The sequence below is a fragment of the Triturus cristatus genome, chromosome 5_1 (genome assembly GCF_964204655.1).
Source record: "Triturus cristatus chromosome 5_1, aTriCri1.1, whole genome shotgun sequence".
NCBI classification, from domain to species: Eukaryota; Metazoa; Chordata; class Amphibia; order Caudata; family Salamandridae; genus Triturus; species Triturus cristatus.
This window is the reverse complement of record NC_140587.1, coordinates 163,402,262-163,418,231: the sequence shown is the minus strand read 5'-3', so window position 1 is coordinate 163,418,231 and position 15,970 is coordinate 163,402,262. Positions and strand designations below refer to the sequence as shown.

Below are 15,970 nucleotides of genomic sequence, written 5' to 3'. Positions count from 1 at the left end.
ACAGGCCCCAGTTGACAGGGACTCAAAGAAAATGGAACAGTCGGCTAAAAAAGTTTTCTCCTCTTCTAGCATGGCACTGAAATCGACCAATGCCACTTTTCTGTTGGGCCGTTACATACATGCTTTGATGGACTCAGCAAAACAATTGGCCCCCAAGTTACCTGATGAGGAAAGCTCAGAGATGTCAGACGCTCAGCCTGCGGCTACACAGGTTATTCAATCAGTCCTGGATATGGCTGACTCAGTAGCCAGAGTTATGGGCTCCTCCACAGCTACAAGAAGTCAGGCTTGGCTTCGTTCTTCTGGATTTTCCCGATTTCTAGGCCACTCTTGTTGATTTTCCCTTTGACGGGTCGAAGCTCTTTGGGGAAAAAGCAGATTCGGCCTTACAAAGGTTTAAGGATAGCAGAGCCATGGTGAAATCATTGGGATTGTAGACCCAGTCGAGAGGTTTAGGCTACAAGTAATATCGAGGCTTTTGGAAGGTCTTCCTTTCGCAACTTCCGTCAACCTCAGCAGCAGCAGCAAAATCCACTCTATAAATCTTATAGAGGAAGTGTCAAAGGTCGCCAACGTGGTTCTGCCCGCAATCTCATCTCCTCCTCTTCTGCTGCCCCCGCTCCCTCTGGTACTGCAGGAAAGCAGCCCTAGATCCCCCATCCTGGATCATGTGGGTCCTGTAGGGGGTCAGCTGTCTCACTTTCTGCAAGGTTAGAAATCGGTCACGACAGACCTTTGGGTTTTAAACCTTATGGAGAATGGGTACGCCCTTCCCTTTCGGGAATTTCCTCCTCCTTACCCTCCTTGCCAAGGTTTTAGTTCAGAGGACCATTTGCTTCTTCTGCAGAAGGAGGTTCTTGCATTACTACAAAAAGGTGCGATAGAGGTGGTTCCGGAGCAGGAAAGGGGTCAGGGATGCTACTCCCAGTATTTCCTGATCCCCAAAAAGGACGGCAGGTTACGTCCGATCCTGGACCTCAGGGTCTTGAATTTTTACCTAAAGCAGTAGAAATTCAAGATGCTGACCCTTGCTCAGGTTCTTCTGGCATTGCAGCAAGAGGACTGCATGGTGTCGATCGACTTACAGGATGCATATTTTCACATCCCCATTCTGAAGTCGCACAGGAATTATCTCAGTTTTACGGTTGGGTCGCAGCACTACCAGTTTGCGGTCTTCCTGTTCGGTCTTATTACTGCACCTCGAGTCTTCACAAAGGTGATGGCAGTGGTGGCAGCTCATCTCAGAAGGTCGGGGATTCCTATTTTCCCCTATCTGGACTACTGGCTGCTCAAAGCGGAGTCGCCAGAATTGGTGCTTCATAATCTGCGTGTAACATCTCAACTGTTGTTCAACTTGGGTTTTTCAATCAATGTGCCCAAATCTCACCTGGTGCCCTCTCAGCACAACCTGTTCATAGGGGCGGTACTGGACACTACTGTGTGTCGAGCATTTCCTCCTCCACAAAGAATTCTTCATTCAGGTGATGATCCCTTTATTCCAGAATGGAGCGGTTGTTCCAATTATGAAGGTCCTTCGCCTGCTTGGTCTGTTCGCCTCCTGCATTCTGTTGGTCAACCATGCACGCTGGCACATGAGAGCGCTCCAGTGGTGTCTCCGCAGGCAGTGGTATCAGAACAACGGGGATCTCAGGGAGTCAGTCAGGATCTCCAGAGAAGCTGCAGCGGATATGTCTTGGTGGAGCGTGGAGGGCAATCGGTCTCAAGGAAAGCCCTTTCATCTTCCTCCATCGGTGGCCACAGTGATAACGGATGTCTCTACCCTAGGGTGGGGTGCTCATCTGGGGGATCTGGAGATCAAGGGTCTTTGGTCTTCAGAGGAAAAATTGTCTCATATCAATCTTCTGGAATTGCGGGCGATACGTTTGGCGTTCAAGGCCTTTCTCCCTTCCCTTCACGGTCAGTCGGTTCAAGTCCTGACGGACAACACTACCGCGATGTGGTATGTCAACCTACAGGGAGGAGTAGGGTCGTACCGTCTCTGCAGAGAGGTATTGCGACTTTGGTCCTGGGCTTAGGACCATCGGATTTGTTTGATGGCAAATCATCTGGCTGGGCTGCTAAATGTGCGTGCGGACAGTCTCAGTCGTCCTCCTCGGGTGGACCTGTTTGCCACTTTCGCATTGCCCGTCATTCTGCAGTCTCCAGTTTCCGATGCAGGAGGCGTTGGGGGACGCGTTTCAGTTGAGTTGGAGCTCTCAACTCCTCTACGCATTTCCTCCCATACCCTTGGGTTCTGAGGAAGATTCGCCAAGACCGGGCCCAAGTCATATTGATCGCCCCGGATTGGCCAAGAAGGGTGTGGTACACAGATCTACTTCACGTCTCATTGCACCGTCCGCTCCGTCTCCCTCTCAGGGCAGACCTCCTCTCACAGACATAGGGGCAGGTTCTACACCCCCGCCTCCAGAGCCTGCACCTTCATGCCTGGAGATTGAACGGGGCAACATGAGTTCCTTCTCTCTCCCGCCTGACGTGGTGGATGTTATTTTATCGGCCAGGCAACACTCCACCAAGTCCATTTACTCCTACAGATGGTCAAGATTCGTTAAATGGTGTCGAGAGAGATCCATTGACCCTTTAAAGGCCCACTTGTCGAATATTCTTCAGTTTGCTCTTTCCTTGGCTCAGCAGGGTTGTGCTGTGGCTACTGTTAAAGACTATTAGTCGACCTTATTGGCTTTTCCGTGTCTACCTGATCAGCCGTCTTTATTTAAGTCTCCTATCATTTTGAAATTTATCAAACGCCTTACCAACAGTCATTCTGGTAGCCATTACCTCAGCAAGGAGGATGAGTGAGCCTCCTGCTCTTAGTTCAAAACCCCCATTTTTGACCATACATGGTCCTCAGCACTAGGGCTGCTTTTCTGCCTAAGGTAGTTACTCCTTTTCATCTGGGGCCGTCCATAACTCTTCCTGTGTTTTATCCTCCCCCTCACCCTTCCAAGGAGGAGGCGAGACTTCACCACCTGGACCCTAAAAGAGCGGTGAGCTTTTATTTGGACAGGACAAAGGACTTACGTTTGGACGATCAGCTCTTTGTGGGCTACGTTGGATGCTCAAAAGGCAAAGCTGTGCCCAAGCGCACTCTATCCAGGTGGATCATCTTGTGCATCAAGATCTGCTACACCCTTGCTGGTAAGGAACCACCTGAGGGTATTAGAGCTCATTCTACTAGGGCTAAGTCTTCCACCTCTGCTTTAGCACGAGGTGTTCCTGTGTTGGACATTTGTAAGGGCCTCCCTCCACACTTTCGCAAAGCATAATTGCTTGGATTCCGAAATGAGGAGGGAGGGCCATTTTGCACGCTCTGTCCTGCAGGACTTTTTGGTATAAGAAAGATGGACACCCTCCTCCGGAAGTGGGTCTGCTGTGGGAATCTATTCATAAGGTGAGGAATCCACAGGCAGATGTATCCATCAGAAGAACAAGTTACTTACCTTTGGGAACGCTTTTTCTGGTGGATACAGTATCTGCCTGTGGATTCCTCACTGACCCACCCTCCTCCCCGTTGTCCACCTTTGTATAACTTAAAGGATGCCTTATTTGGCTTGTTGTTTTACATTGTATCTTCCTTCTATCTGGTACATTTTTATGAAATGCTGATGTTCTTTAGCTTTCCTTTTTGATTTTGTACTGTGTATATTGGTTCAAATGTTGTGTACTGTGTACACTTTGAATCTGATGTCGGTCCACCTGTTCGCCTCAGAGGCACGGAAAAAATGGGTGGAACTGATGTCATCACGCCGATGAGGCTCTCTTATGGCTCCGGTGACATCATGCAGAGTCGCGAGCAGAGCCGACGTCCTCATCGGCATGGAGAGCTAGGAAAAAATTCTGCGGAATGCTGGTGCAGGAGATATTCATAAGGTGAGGAATCTTGTTCTTCTTGTCAACAGAAAGACTGAGCACCATCATATCTCTGGCTCACGACCTTTACAGAAGAGAGTGCGCTTCTTTACATCTCCTCATATCCTTTCTCGGGATGATGTCTTCTGCCATTCTCATGGTGCCTCATGCTCGACTAAGGATGAGACCACTTCAAGAGCAGTTGGATGCCCAATGGCTTCAAATATCAGGATCATTCGACAACATAGTTCGGATAACTCCAATCATGAAGGATGCACTCCTTTGGTGGCAATCTCCTTGCAACCTCTCTCTGGGACTGTCATTCCTTTCTCCTCCTCCAGAGTTTGTTCTTACAACAGATGCATCTTTTGGAAGGTTGGGGAGCACATCTGCAAGACCTCCAAATAAGTGGCAAATGGAGTCTCTCTTTCCAAAATGCATATCAATTTTCTGGAACTACAGGCAATCTTTCTAGCCCTCCAGTCATTCCTCCGAAGGATAAGAGCATCCTCAGTCCTCATACGCACGAACACCACCACCTGCATGCATTATATGAACAAGCAGGGAGGAACAAGATCTCCGATCCTATCTTGGGAAGCTCAACAGATATGGGAATGGTCTTTACGACATCATATAGATATCAAAGCGGAGCAACTCCCAGGAATAAAGAACAACCTGGCAGACACCTTGAGCAGGTTGAATCAATCAAATCACGAGTTGGAACTCAACCAATCAATTCTCAACCACATCTTCCAAAAATGGGGAACACCCAGCTTGGATCTATTTGCTTCTCAGGGGAACCAGAAATTCTGGTTCTTTGCCAGCAGGGAACCTCAGACAGGGTCATGGGGGAATGCATTTTCGATAAGATGGTCAGGAATCTTTGCGTATGCTTTTCACCCCATACCTCCTGATCTCCAGGGTGTTGATGAAAATGAAACAGGAACCGTGCCAACTCATTCTCATTGCTCCACGTTGGCCACGTCAGCACTGGTTCACGGAGATGCGCCTGCTGTCGCAATACAATCCTTATAGCCTTCCTCCGTCAGCCACCCTGCTAACGATGAACAAGAAACAGATCCTGCATCCGCACCCAGCTTATCTTCAATTGCATGCCTGTAACCTGAGTTCAAGGATTTAGGTATCCCTCAGGATTGTAAAGATATTTTGTCCAGGGCAAGATGCTGAGTCTACTACTAAAACATATAGGCTGAAATGGAAACGTTTTTGTTCTTGGCACCATCGCAATGATACTCACCTTCTTCACTCTTCCCCAGAAAAAAATCCCGCCTTCTCTCTGGCAAGATCAGGTCTGGTGTATCTTCAATAAGGGCACACCTCGCAGCCATCTCTCAATATAGACGGATGTCTGACGCCTCTTATCTTTGTTCTGCTCGCATCATCAAACAGTTCATGAAAGGCCTTTTCAGAACTTTTCCACCTAATAGGCCTCCTCCACCAGAATGGCGCCTTAATGTGGTCCTTTCTCAGTTAATGAAACCACCTTTTGAGCCGATCCACAAGATAGAGCTCACATTTCTCTCATGGAAAATAGCCTTGCTTCTCGCACTTACATCGGCTAGAAGAGTAAGTAAAATTCAGGTCTTCACCATTAAAGAACCTTACTTACATTTCACAAAGGATTATTTAATGTTTCGAACAAATCCTAAATTTATTCCAAAGGTGCCATCCCAGTTTCACCTTAATGAACCTGTAATTTCATACACTTTTTTCCCAAATCCTTCATCTCCAGATGAGAAATATCTTGACTCTTTAGATGTAAAAAGATGCCTTAAATTTTATTTACAAAAGACAAAGCATCTGCGCAGAAGGGATCAACTCCTAGTTTCCTATGTACCTGTTAAACTATGATCTGCTGTTACAAAAGGGACTGTTGCCCGATGGATTGCTGCCACTATTCAATTGTGCCATTCAAAGGTGGGTAACCCGCTTACAACCAAAACCAAGGTGCATTCCACAAGAGCAGTGTCTTATTCTGCTGCTCTCTTTGCTGGTGTCCCGCTGGACAAGATTTGCTGAGCCGCTACGTGGAAGAATGCTCATACTTTCACGCTGCACTATTGCCTGGATATGGCAACTTATAGCGAAGCAGCAGCGGGACAGGCCGTCCTGCGTCATCTATTTCAATAAGGTAGGCCTCTAATTTTAGATGGTAGATCTTTAGAGGCCTACCTTATCTGATATATATACATTTATATATATATATATTTATATATGCTTTTATGGTTGATTTGTTGTTCCGTATTATCTCATTAATGTATTTTATATTGGCATGTATGTTATAATCCACCATCCTCTAAGGTGCATTAAACATGCATGTTTATGAAACTGCTAGCTACTTTGGTTCAAGCATGTGAATCTATGAAAGATCCAATACTGGAGAAGAAAATGAGTTACTTACCTGTAACTACGGTTCTCCAGTATTGGTATCATTCATAGATTCACATGCCACCCACCCCCCTCCCCGGAGAGGTTTCCTTTATTCTCTAAGGTTTATAATGTCACACTTGTGCTGAAAAATCTGAGGAACCTACCCTCTCTTGGGATTGTTCTAGAGGGTGCCGTTGCCTGATTGGCTGTTGGTTAGTTTTGGTTCTTTTTTACAAATGAATGTGGATAGGCTATTACACTGACTTTTCATTGCCTGGTAGCCTGTGGTCATTTTATCTACTGCTTTTATATGTATACCATGGGACTGCCACTGCGAGGACTGGGATGATTCAAGCATGTGAATCTATGAAAGATACCAATACTGGAGAACCGTAGTTACAGGTAAGTAACTCATTTTCTTCCTGCAAGGATCAAGATTTGACTATTTTGTATGCTAAACACAAGTGCCATGGGGCAGACAAAGAAACAGAAAGTCGTGATGCAGAAAAAGTGACTGTATTAGTACTCGGAAGGGCAGAAATTAAATTAGCTGATGGGTTTACATAAAACCAGATACCTCTCCCACTGCCCAGGATTAAGGCTCCTTGTTGATGGTGATGTCTTTGAATGATAGATAGATAGAGGTTACAATAACGTCTAAAATCAGTGCCACTCAGTCATCTATTCATTTCACACGCTGTATAGATGAAACGCCTGTTTCCCAGACATAAGCAACCTCCCTAGTCCATTGGATATCAATAGTGTTTGCAGCATTTCTCCTCGGTTGTTTTGGTGCCATAAGTATTTTGTTCCTGTCTGCAGGGCTTGGTTACCGGTTTGTTCCATACTTCTTTACAATACCATCAGTTTCATAACCTGCCCTTCTCTCTATAATCAGAACTGCTCAATGCATTCCGTGGAATCACATCCCTTACAGACAGCAGTAACTTATGGTGCAAACTACCCCAAAAAGCGAATGACAGAACTCCTGATGCTCAATGTTTCTTCACAGAATTTAAGCTTAAAACAATCTCCCGTAGGCAGCATTTCTTATTAAAAGTATTGAAATTCGTACAGTAGAAAGATCATGTTTGTGACTTCAAATACTTGTCTTTTTCCAACGACTGGGGCATTTGTTGCAAATCTGTAGGTCATGACATTCAGTATTAGAAATCAATTAATTGAGTGAAAAACATTATTTTTTTAAACTTTATTTACCAGTTTCATGTGCATTACAATAGATCCATCGATATTCGTTGCGTAATACATTGACAGTTTTTAGAAAAACTGAAAAAATAAGTAAAACAGCAGAGACATGTAGATTAGACAACATATGCATATTGGACTAGAATGGATAGTTCTTATATGACCTTCCATCCCACCTGTCTGAACACAAAACCTCAGTGTGAAAAACATTCTTAATTGTGCGAAATACATTCCTTAATGTATAGGTTGGTGGTACAGCAAGATTAGTTACGTGACTGTCCAATTAATGGATACTAATTACACACACATATATATATATATATATATATATACATGACTCTTAGCTCAGAAGTCACTGACAAAGCATCCTGTTATATGTATAACGCAGACTGCAATAACTCCTCTCTCGTTACGGTTAGGTCAGAATTTCCATTGATAAGAAATGTTCTTGTTTTCTTAACTTTCATACCATTCAACAGATCTGTCCAAAACTCCCCCTCCCCCCCCCCCAAAAAAAGTGCCTCCAATTTGGGTTCATCGTGCCAAGTTTCGTGCAGATTCCTCAAGCGTGGGCCTAGACATAGGGATGTTCCAAAAAGTGAAATTTCCCATTTTAACTCCCACAAGATTCTTTGCTCCTTGATGCAAACACAGATGAACTGAATGACACTAAACGTGGCATGTCATCATCAGCCAAACTGTATTCGGATGACAGAGACATCTATAAAAGCACTAACGATTTAAAACAATTGTAATTACCTACATTAAAATAACTAGTGTACAGATTCATCTATTAGAATGACTAGGCAAATGTAAAATAAAATAATCTAACATTTGCTAAAATATTCTTGTGAAGGGTGAATAAAAAGCTTATTAGTTTCTCATCCAGCCCCTGTTCCAGTAAAGTCGCTTATAGTTTCGATCAGTTAACACAGTCTAACGCCGTTGACTGGTCCATACATGCCAGGTATAGTGGGCAGTGCTGGGCAGTGGTTTATTTGCCTCTGACCAAATTAAGGTTGGGGTACTGCTCCACAGTACCCAGCCGCTCTCTAAATATATATTGGCATAAATTAAGGATGCTATTTTTGTTGGCCCAATCACAGATTCTATTATAAATGACTCTGCCGATAATTTTAACTGAGATGTCAATAAGGGAAATGGGCCGATAACTTCTAGGGTTAGAGTGATTGCCCTTTTTAAAGACGGGTACAGTGATCAAAGGTGACCAGGATCTTGGCAGTTGTATATAAGCTAGGCTATTAAAGATGCTGGACATCAATGACGCCCATAACTCTAGGTTGAATTTTAGGAGGTTGATAGGCCCCCCCTCAGGACTGGGTACTTTACCTGCTGGGTTCCGCTGTATTGCTAGTGTTACTTCATATAGCAAGAAAACGAACCTGCCTTCAGGGGTGTTGCTAGTAAAGGGCTCATAAGCACTAAGGGGCGTATTTACTAGTTTTGACGCAGGGCAGCTCAACAAGTCACTTTGCTGCACTGCCCTGCCCCAAAGGAAAGGGCAGGAATGCACCGTATCTATGAGCTAGGCACATGCCTGTCCTCTTCCACTGCGCTGGCACACAATTGGCTGCCTTGCACCAACGCGTGCACCCTTGCACCATGGTGCATGGTTGCCAAGCTCGGTAAGAAATTGAGGATCTGGACAGTGTCGGCCCCACAGGACCCAAACATCTTCGCAGGCACCACTAGTCCATCTGATCCAGGCTGACCTGTACCGTTTAATGATACTATTTGCCCATGCTCTCGACAAGATGTGTTCAGCCTGTGTCGAGAGTCCCAGAACCGACCAACGTCCCCTGGAATCCACCAAGCATCAGGGAGAGCGCGTTTTCCAGCACCAGTCGGTGCGGCAGGCGATCCGAATTGAGAAGAAGTGGAGAAAACAGGGGGGAGTGGGATTGGAGAATCCCAGGAAAGTTCCAGAAGAACCAGAAACCAGAGATGTCTTTGTTGGTGTAATCATCACCACATCCACTTTCTGTCACCGGATCTGGGCCGTGGCCTGGGTGAGCATTACAAATAGGCAAAATGCAGAGGCCAGTCTTGCATGAAGGCGTCCTTAACCACTGCTTGTGGGTCCGGTCTCTAGCTGAAGAACCTGAGAAGTTGGTGATCCAGCTGCGTTGCTAGTAGGTCCACTAAAAATGGACCCCAGCATTCTGGAGGGCGGTAAACGCTTCTGGATGAAGCCTCCACAAGCTTGAGTGCCAGAAATGCCGGGAGTGCCAACCCGCCACCACGTTCGCCTGACTTGACAAGTACTCCACTATCTCTGAGACCTGATAGTCCAGGCAGTATTGGCATAAATTTGTGGCCAGGTCGGTGAGGATCTTGGAAGCCCGTGCCCCCCTGATGATTGATGTATCGTGCCACCTGAGACATTGTCCATCTTGAGGAGAACAGAAGACTGAATCCTGCCCTTCATCCAGCACCGGACTGCGAATGACACTGTGAGGCACTATAAGCAATTTATATGAGGTCGTCTCGTGGGGGGACCAAGAACCTCCGGTGTAAAAATCATCACACCATGCATCCCAGCCTGACCTGCTGGCCTTGGACTTGATGACGACATCTGGGTCCGAACCAAAAATCGCTCTCCCTTTCCAGGCTTTCATGTGAGAAAGTCACCAGATTTCCCCCATTGCCTCTTCTGAGAGGGACTCTGTCTGTGAGTATGTAAGACCCTTGCGCAGATGATTTGCCTTAGGTCTTTGAAAGGCCCGATAATGTAGGGGTCCCAGAAAAATGACCTGGATGGAGGAAGAGAAAAGGCCGACAAGATGGGCAATTTGATGCAACCGACGTGCAGGGCTTCGCCAGAGTTATCATCAATTTGTGTCTAATCTTTGCTATTTTCTGAGATGGAAGGCTCAGGAAGGATGTGGTCGAATCAATAACAAATCCCAAGAAGGTCACTCTTCGTCGTGTCGTTGACCACGAATCCCAAGTCTTCCAGAAGGTCTATCGCCATTTGTAGTTGAAGCGACAACTGTCGTGTACACTGAGCTATAAGAAGCATATCGACAATGAGACGTTTCCCTGGCACCTGCTGGTGTTCCACCACCAGTTTGAGAAACTTGTTGAAAAACCAAGGGGTGGTGGGGAGTCCAAACGGAAAGCTGGAAAACTCAAACGTCTGATGGCGCCAAAGAAACTGAAGAAACCTCTGGTGAGGAGGAAAGATTAGGAATGGCAGATAAACGTTCTTGAGGTCCATACGGACCATCCAGTTGCCCGGACGCAACACATCCTGCAGGAAGTGGATTTCTTCCATCTGGAAATGGTAGTAAACCAGCCATTTGTTGAACTCTCGCGGGCTTATGACAGGACGACAACCTTCTTTGGTCTTGATGACCAGAAATAGGTTGCTTAGAAACCCGTGGGGGTGGATGGCCATTGGACGAATGCACCTTTTTCCAAGAGTGATTGAACCTCCACCTCTACAAGCGCGACTTCCTGAGAAAAGAATTGGATCAGCTGAGGGCCGGTGGGTTGGAGCGGGGTGCCATAAAATTCTGTTTGAAATCTCTGCACTATCTGCAGGACCCACGTGTCTGTTGTGAGTGTCCTCTACCTTGTGAGAAAGAGAACTAGTCTGCTTTCCACCTGGATCAAAGAAGAATGATGAGTACTTACCAGAATTGGAGTGGTTAGATTGCCCCTTGAAGCCTCTGAAGAGTTGACTCCTGGTGGGTAAAAGATGACGAAACACTGCTGGTCCTGATAATTGCAAAACAATTGATTGACAGAATGCTGAACAATGTCAAACATTCACCCCCAGTACAGAGATCTGGGCCTAAATTTATTTTTATGCTCACCATGCCATTTAAGTTTGCAACCTGCAATATGCAAATGAGTCTTGACCCTGCTCCCCATAGGAACAGTCCAGCCTGAACTGCCAGGCCAGGTCCTCCCTGGTCCGGAAACAATAATTCTGGGACCAGTTTCAGGGTATCAACCTCATCAGCCAGGCTAGCTTAACTCCAGTAACATGGTGAGCATGGGACCCACGTCTGGACATACCCTTCCCACTTAGGAGGACAAATGCAAAAAAAAACTATTGATGGACGGAATGCTGAACAATGTCAAACATTCACCCCCAGTACAGAGATCTGGACCTAAATACATCGTTTTTTGCTCATCATGCCATTCCAGTTTGGACCCAGGCATATGCAAATCAGTCTTGATCTTGCTCCCCATTGTAACAGTCCCATGTGAACATTCCAGCCAAAATTGCTAGGCCAGGTCCTCCCTGGACGGGAAAAAAGCATCCTGGGTCCTGATTATAGCCTTGCCTGAAGTCTGGCCCTCTGGAAGGGGCTTGGGATGCGAATCAGCTGTCTGAGCGCCACCTACCATGGTCGCCCCCCAGGGAAAACCTAATTAGGGAAAACCCTCTTGATAGATGTTTGAGCTTTGTCTGAGGTGAACGTGTTGACAAATATACTGAGCTTGTTAATAAAAAGGCTCCCCAAACAGCCCTCCTTGGGCCACTGCCTCCAAGGTGATGAGGTTCCCAATCTTTGGGTCCACCTATATCAAGACAGAAAAACGTCCCTTCGTGGATAGAGCGTAGTTGGCATTACCTAAGAAGATAATCTGTCTGTGCCGATCCGGAGAGCACCTGGGGGGAAATCAGGGAATCCGGAGACTTGGCATCCTACACCATGTCGAAGATTTTAGGATTTTAGTGGCCCATCATGTCCAGGAGCTTATCTTGGCAAGCTCTCTAGGACCTGTCGATACCTTTCTTGGGGTCCTTGACAAATTTTGCTAGGAAAGTAGCCATCCTAAGGTCGATCTTCAGTGTCAATGTAACCTTGTCAGCCAGAGCCGGATGTGGGAACTGTGCCCACAGGCTGCTATGCGCCGCTTTCTCTAGAGGTTTACGTAGGCGGTTGGCCACATAGTGTGCCACTTTGTTGCCGGGGACCCATTCTGCTGATCTGGGATGAAGAATCTCATCTGGATCCAACATATCGGATCATGCCTCTGCAGCGGGGTTTCGGTGGCTGCAGAGGGGCGTACGCCACAGACTGGAGAATCCCACCTCCTCATCCGACAGTGAGACCTCATTCTGATCAGGGGAGGGTGCTCCAGCGATTCCGCTGGATCAGAAGGGGGAACCCGCGGGGTTTTGGGCCATAAAGGCCTGCTTTAGGCACACAAAGGCATCTAGATCCACTCCCTCCACACAATGGTACTTCACCAGTGCTGGGTCAAACTTTGTAGGTGCTGGGGGCCCTGAAGAGGGCCCTGGAGCCTCCTGTGGTGCCTGAGGGCACTTGGCGCATTTGTAAGAAGTCAGTTGCACAATGCACTCTTCATAGGGCCCATGGCCTCATTAAATGCCCCGTAAATAGAAGCGTCCGCAGCATCATAAAAATCATCACCCCAGGGTAGGGCATCCAAAGGTTCCTCATACATGTCCCCTTCAACCTCCATAAGGAAGGCGTATCTTGAAAACAATGACAATACAGGCACTTATAGAGCTTTTTAGCCCCCTTTAGGGCTAATGTAGGTAGTCAGGTGGCTGTAAATGGTGGACTGTGGATTCAGTCAAGGGTTTCTAGTGGGCAAAGCCACATACAATATGGGTCTAGGCCAGGAACACGTCCCCCCGCTGCCAAAATCAGTAGGGGAAATCAAGTGCCTGGGAGCGTGTTCTCCCACAGACCCTTGTGGCCACCAACAGTAATAAAAACCCCTGGGAGCATAATAATGCACTTACTACTGACCCAAGCAGGGCGTCAATGCAGCAAACCCTAGGGGATTTCCCCAATCGTTTACAGACCCCAGCGTGCTGGGGCGTCACGCTCTAGGTCAAAAAGGCTCCAGGCGGCAGCTACCAGCACATGACCCCAGCATCCACTGATGTGAATTGACAGGAATCGCGCATCAGTAGAGGAGTGTCAACCATCCCGTAGTGCCACCAAGTGGGTCGAGGATCGCACCACGAATCCACACCAGAATAGCAGCTGTGGAGGAGTGCAAAAACACGTTCCTACGGCCATAACAAGCACACACACCAAATTAGGAAGGACTATGGGACACCTGGTGGAGTCTGATTGGCTCATTGTTGGAACTGTTATCTGCCATAGTTGGGCCATTTGTGGAGTTATTCTGAAGAACTCATGGGAGTTGTAGTTTTGTTGTGCATACTGTTGGGGAAATATTTTGTTTAATGAATGGCTGCTTCAATAAAACACAGATAAGCATAATCCTCGCCTCCGGTCCTGAAATGGAATTGGATTGGGTTGGCTGTAAGTTGTCCATCAATTGAACCTCTGGTTTTATGGTATCTTTAAAGTCTCTTTATAAATCCACCATCAATATTTCATCGTCTCAACACAGATGATGATTTTTTGCTGCAAAGCAATGTCTGGCTGAGCCCCTTCTGTAGGTCTTTGCCAGGATATGAAGGACAGAATCATGGCTATTTCATTCTCATGAGTGGAGCACTATCAAAGGTCTTTTTCATGAGTACCTCAAGAGGATCATGTCTCCAAAATGCTAAGTGATCCCTTACATGCCTGTAGCAGTGACTAGTGGTGTTTAAGGTCAACATTAGCTCCAGTGCTTGGAGGGCATGCCACATTTTGTTTCTGCCGTTTCCTCTTTTTTAAGAAAGTGCATCAGTTGGGTGATATGTCTGCATTCTCACTAATGGGGAGTTAACAGATTATTTGTGCAGAGCCTCAAAATGTTGGACTTGCCATATGTTCTCTCTGTATCCCAAATTGTATATTTTACATGTGTTTGCTTTGGTAAGGATTGTATTGATATCGTCCACCATACAATCTTGCATAAATTCTTTTGTAGACAGACTCAAACATGAAACATTAGTCTAGTGTTAATATCCCTAGCTTATGCCAATATCCTGTGAACCTGGTGACAAACCTGAAAACTGCTTATTAACATGTTGAAACCAAATCTGTATGTGGTCAGTACCGCCCGTGTCTATTTAAATATTCGTGTAGTCAAGCCCGTGTTTGGTCTGAAGATGGAGTGATTGTGTAAGGTTAAAGTGAATATGATGGATTACTGTAGGGACAATCAAGACACATCAAGTTAAATGCCTTTTCGTCTGTTTTCTGTAGCCGACAACTCCATAGAGACTGTCAACAACAGCTTGGCTGCCGATGGAGTGAGCCGCCTGATCCGGGTGCCTACGGGTTGCGCCGAGCAGACCATGATTTACATGGCACCAGGGGTATATGCCATGAAGTACCTAGATGAAACCGAGCAGTGGACCCAGCTCGGACCAGAGCGGCGGGATGAGGCACGAGAGACTATGGAAAAAGGTGATGTATCATCAGTAGCTAGGTGTAAAGATGGCAAAAGTACCAGCTGAACATTTAGGGAAAGTGTGGCTGTTAGGGAAATGCTAAACACAATCGCACTGGCAGTTCTATTGCCGTTATTAACCCACATTGGCGATGTACATTTCTCCATCATTGGATCTTTTATATATTGACAAGCCTAAATCATTCCCCGTCGTCAGAGTGGGCATCCCAGCCTGACGACGAGGAATGATTCAACCATGTCAATATATAAAACATTACAGTGTTGGAAACTGGAGTACAGGTAGGCAACTAATTTCTTATGATGAAATAATCTCATTAGTTAGTCCAAGGTATGCTCTGCTTCCCTCCCATATTTTTTAAGTTTCTGAATACATCAATCAAGCTTGAAATCTAAAATCATATCTACTAAAATTCTCTGTAAATCTATATTATGGAATTTCTGCTGTGTTTGGCAACTTGTTAGCTCTTACCTTAGTCTGAACTCTCCCTGCCCCTTTTCCTTGGAGAAGAGAGTGGAGAGAGAGTGACCAAACCTCTAATGTGTCTTCAAGACATCAGCATCATTAAGACCAGGGCAAAGAAGGATGTTTCCAGTGCAGCCTCCATATCAGTGAAGGCCCTATTTACTGCCATGAATTGAGATCCCCAGCTGTCTGGCCCTGGTGGAGGGAGCACTGAAGGCAAAGAAAGATGCCAGTTGACAGTCATGTCTGACAGGTCTTGGTTGACTTTCTACTCCCAAAGCAGGAGTTTGTTTCACAGATACAACAGCCATGACACACAGGGGTTTATTCCCTAAGCTTCTCCAACATTGGGGTACACATGCATCAAACCAAATATTGGTCGCATAGGGCCAGATTCGCAGAATATGCCCCTTTGCAACCGGTATTTTTGCATTTGGGATGCATCATCCCAAATGCGATTCCTTATATGCAATGCATTAGAGAAAAATAATTCCGATTTCGCAATTAAGAATCGCAAAAGGTGATGGTAATTTGCGATTTCTTTGAAAAATGCACCAAAGTGCATTTTTCAAAGTCCCATGTTACACACGCACATGCCCTTGGGGCATATGTGTGTGCAACATGTGGATACACTGTAATTTCAGGGGTGCAACAGGGTGTCCTTTTGGCACCCTTGCACCCTTGAAATTGCATGCGCAATTTGCGAGTACA

General features: G+C 46.1%; 1 protein-coding gene across 1 annotated transcript in view; it reads left to right on the top strand.

The window, feature by feature from the left end:
• LOC146830518 (complement C4-B-like) overlaps positions 1–15,970 on the top strand; it is a 554,995-nt gene that overhangs the window by 286,026 nt on the left and 252,999 nt on the right. Inside the window, exon 24 of the mRNA XM_085604724.1 lies at positions 14,589–14,792. Within this exon, the coding sequence (XP_085460850.1) occupies positions 14,589–14,792 (204 nt within the window). The remainder of the gene's footprint in view (positions 1–14,588; positions 14,793–15,970) is intronic.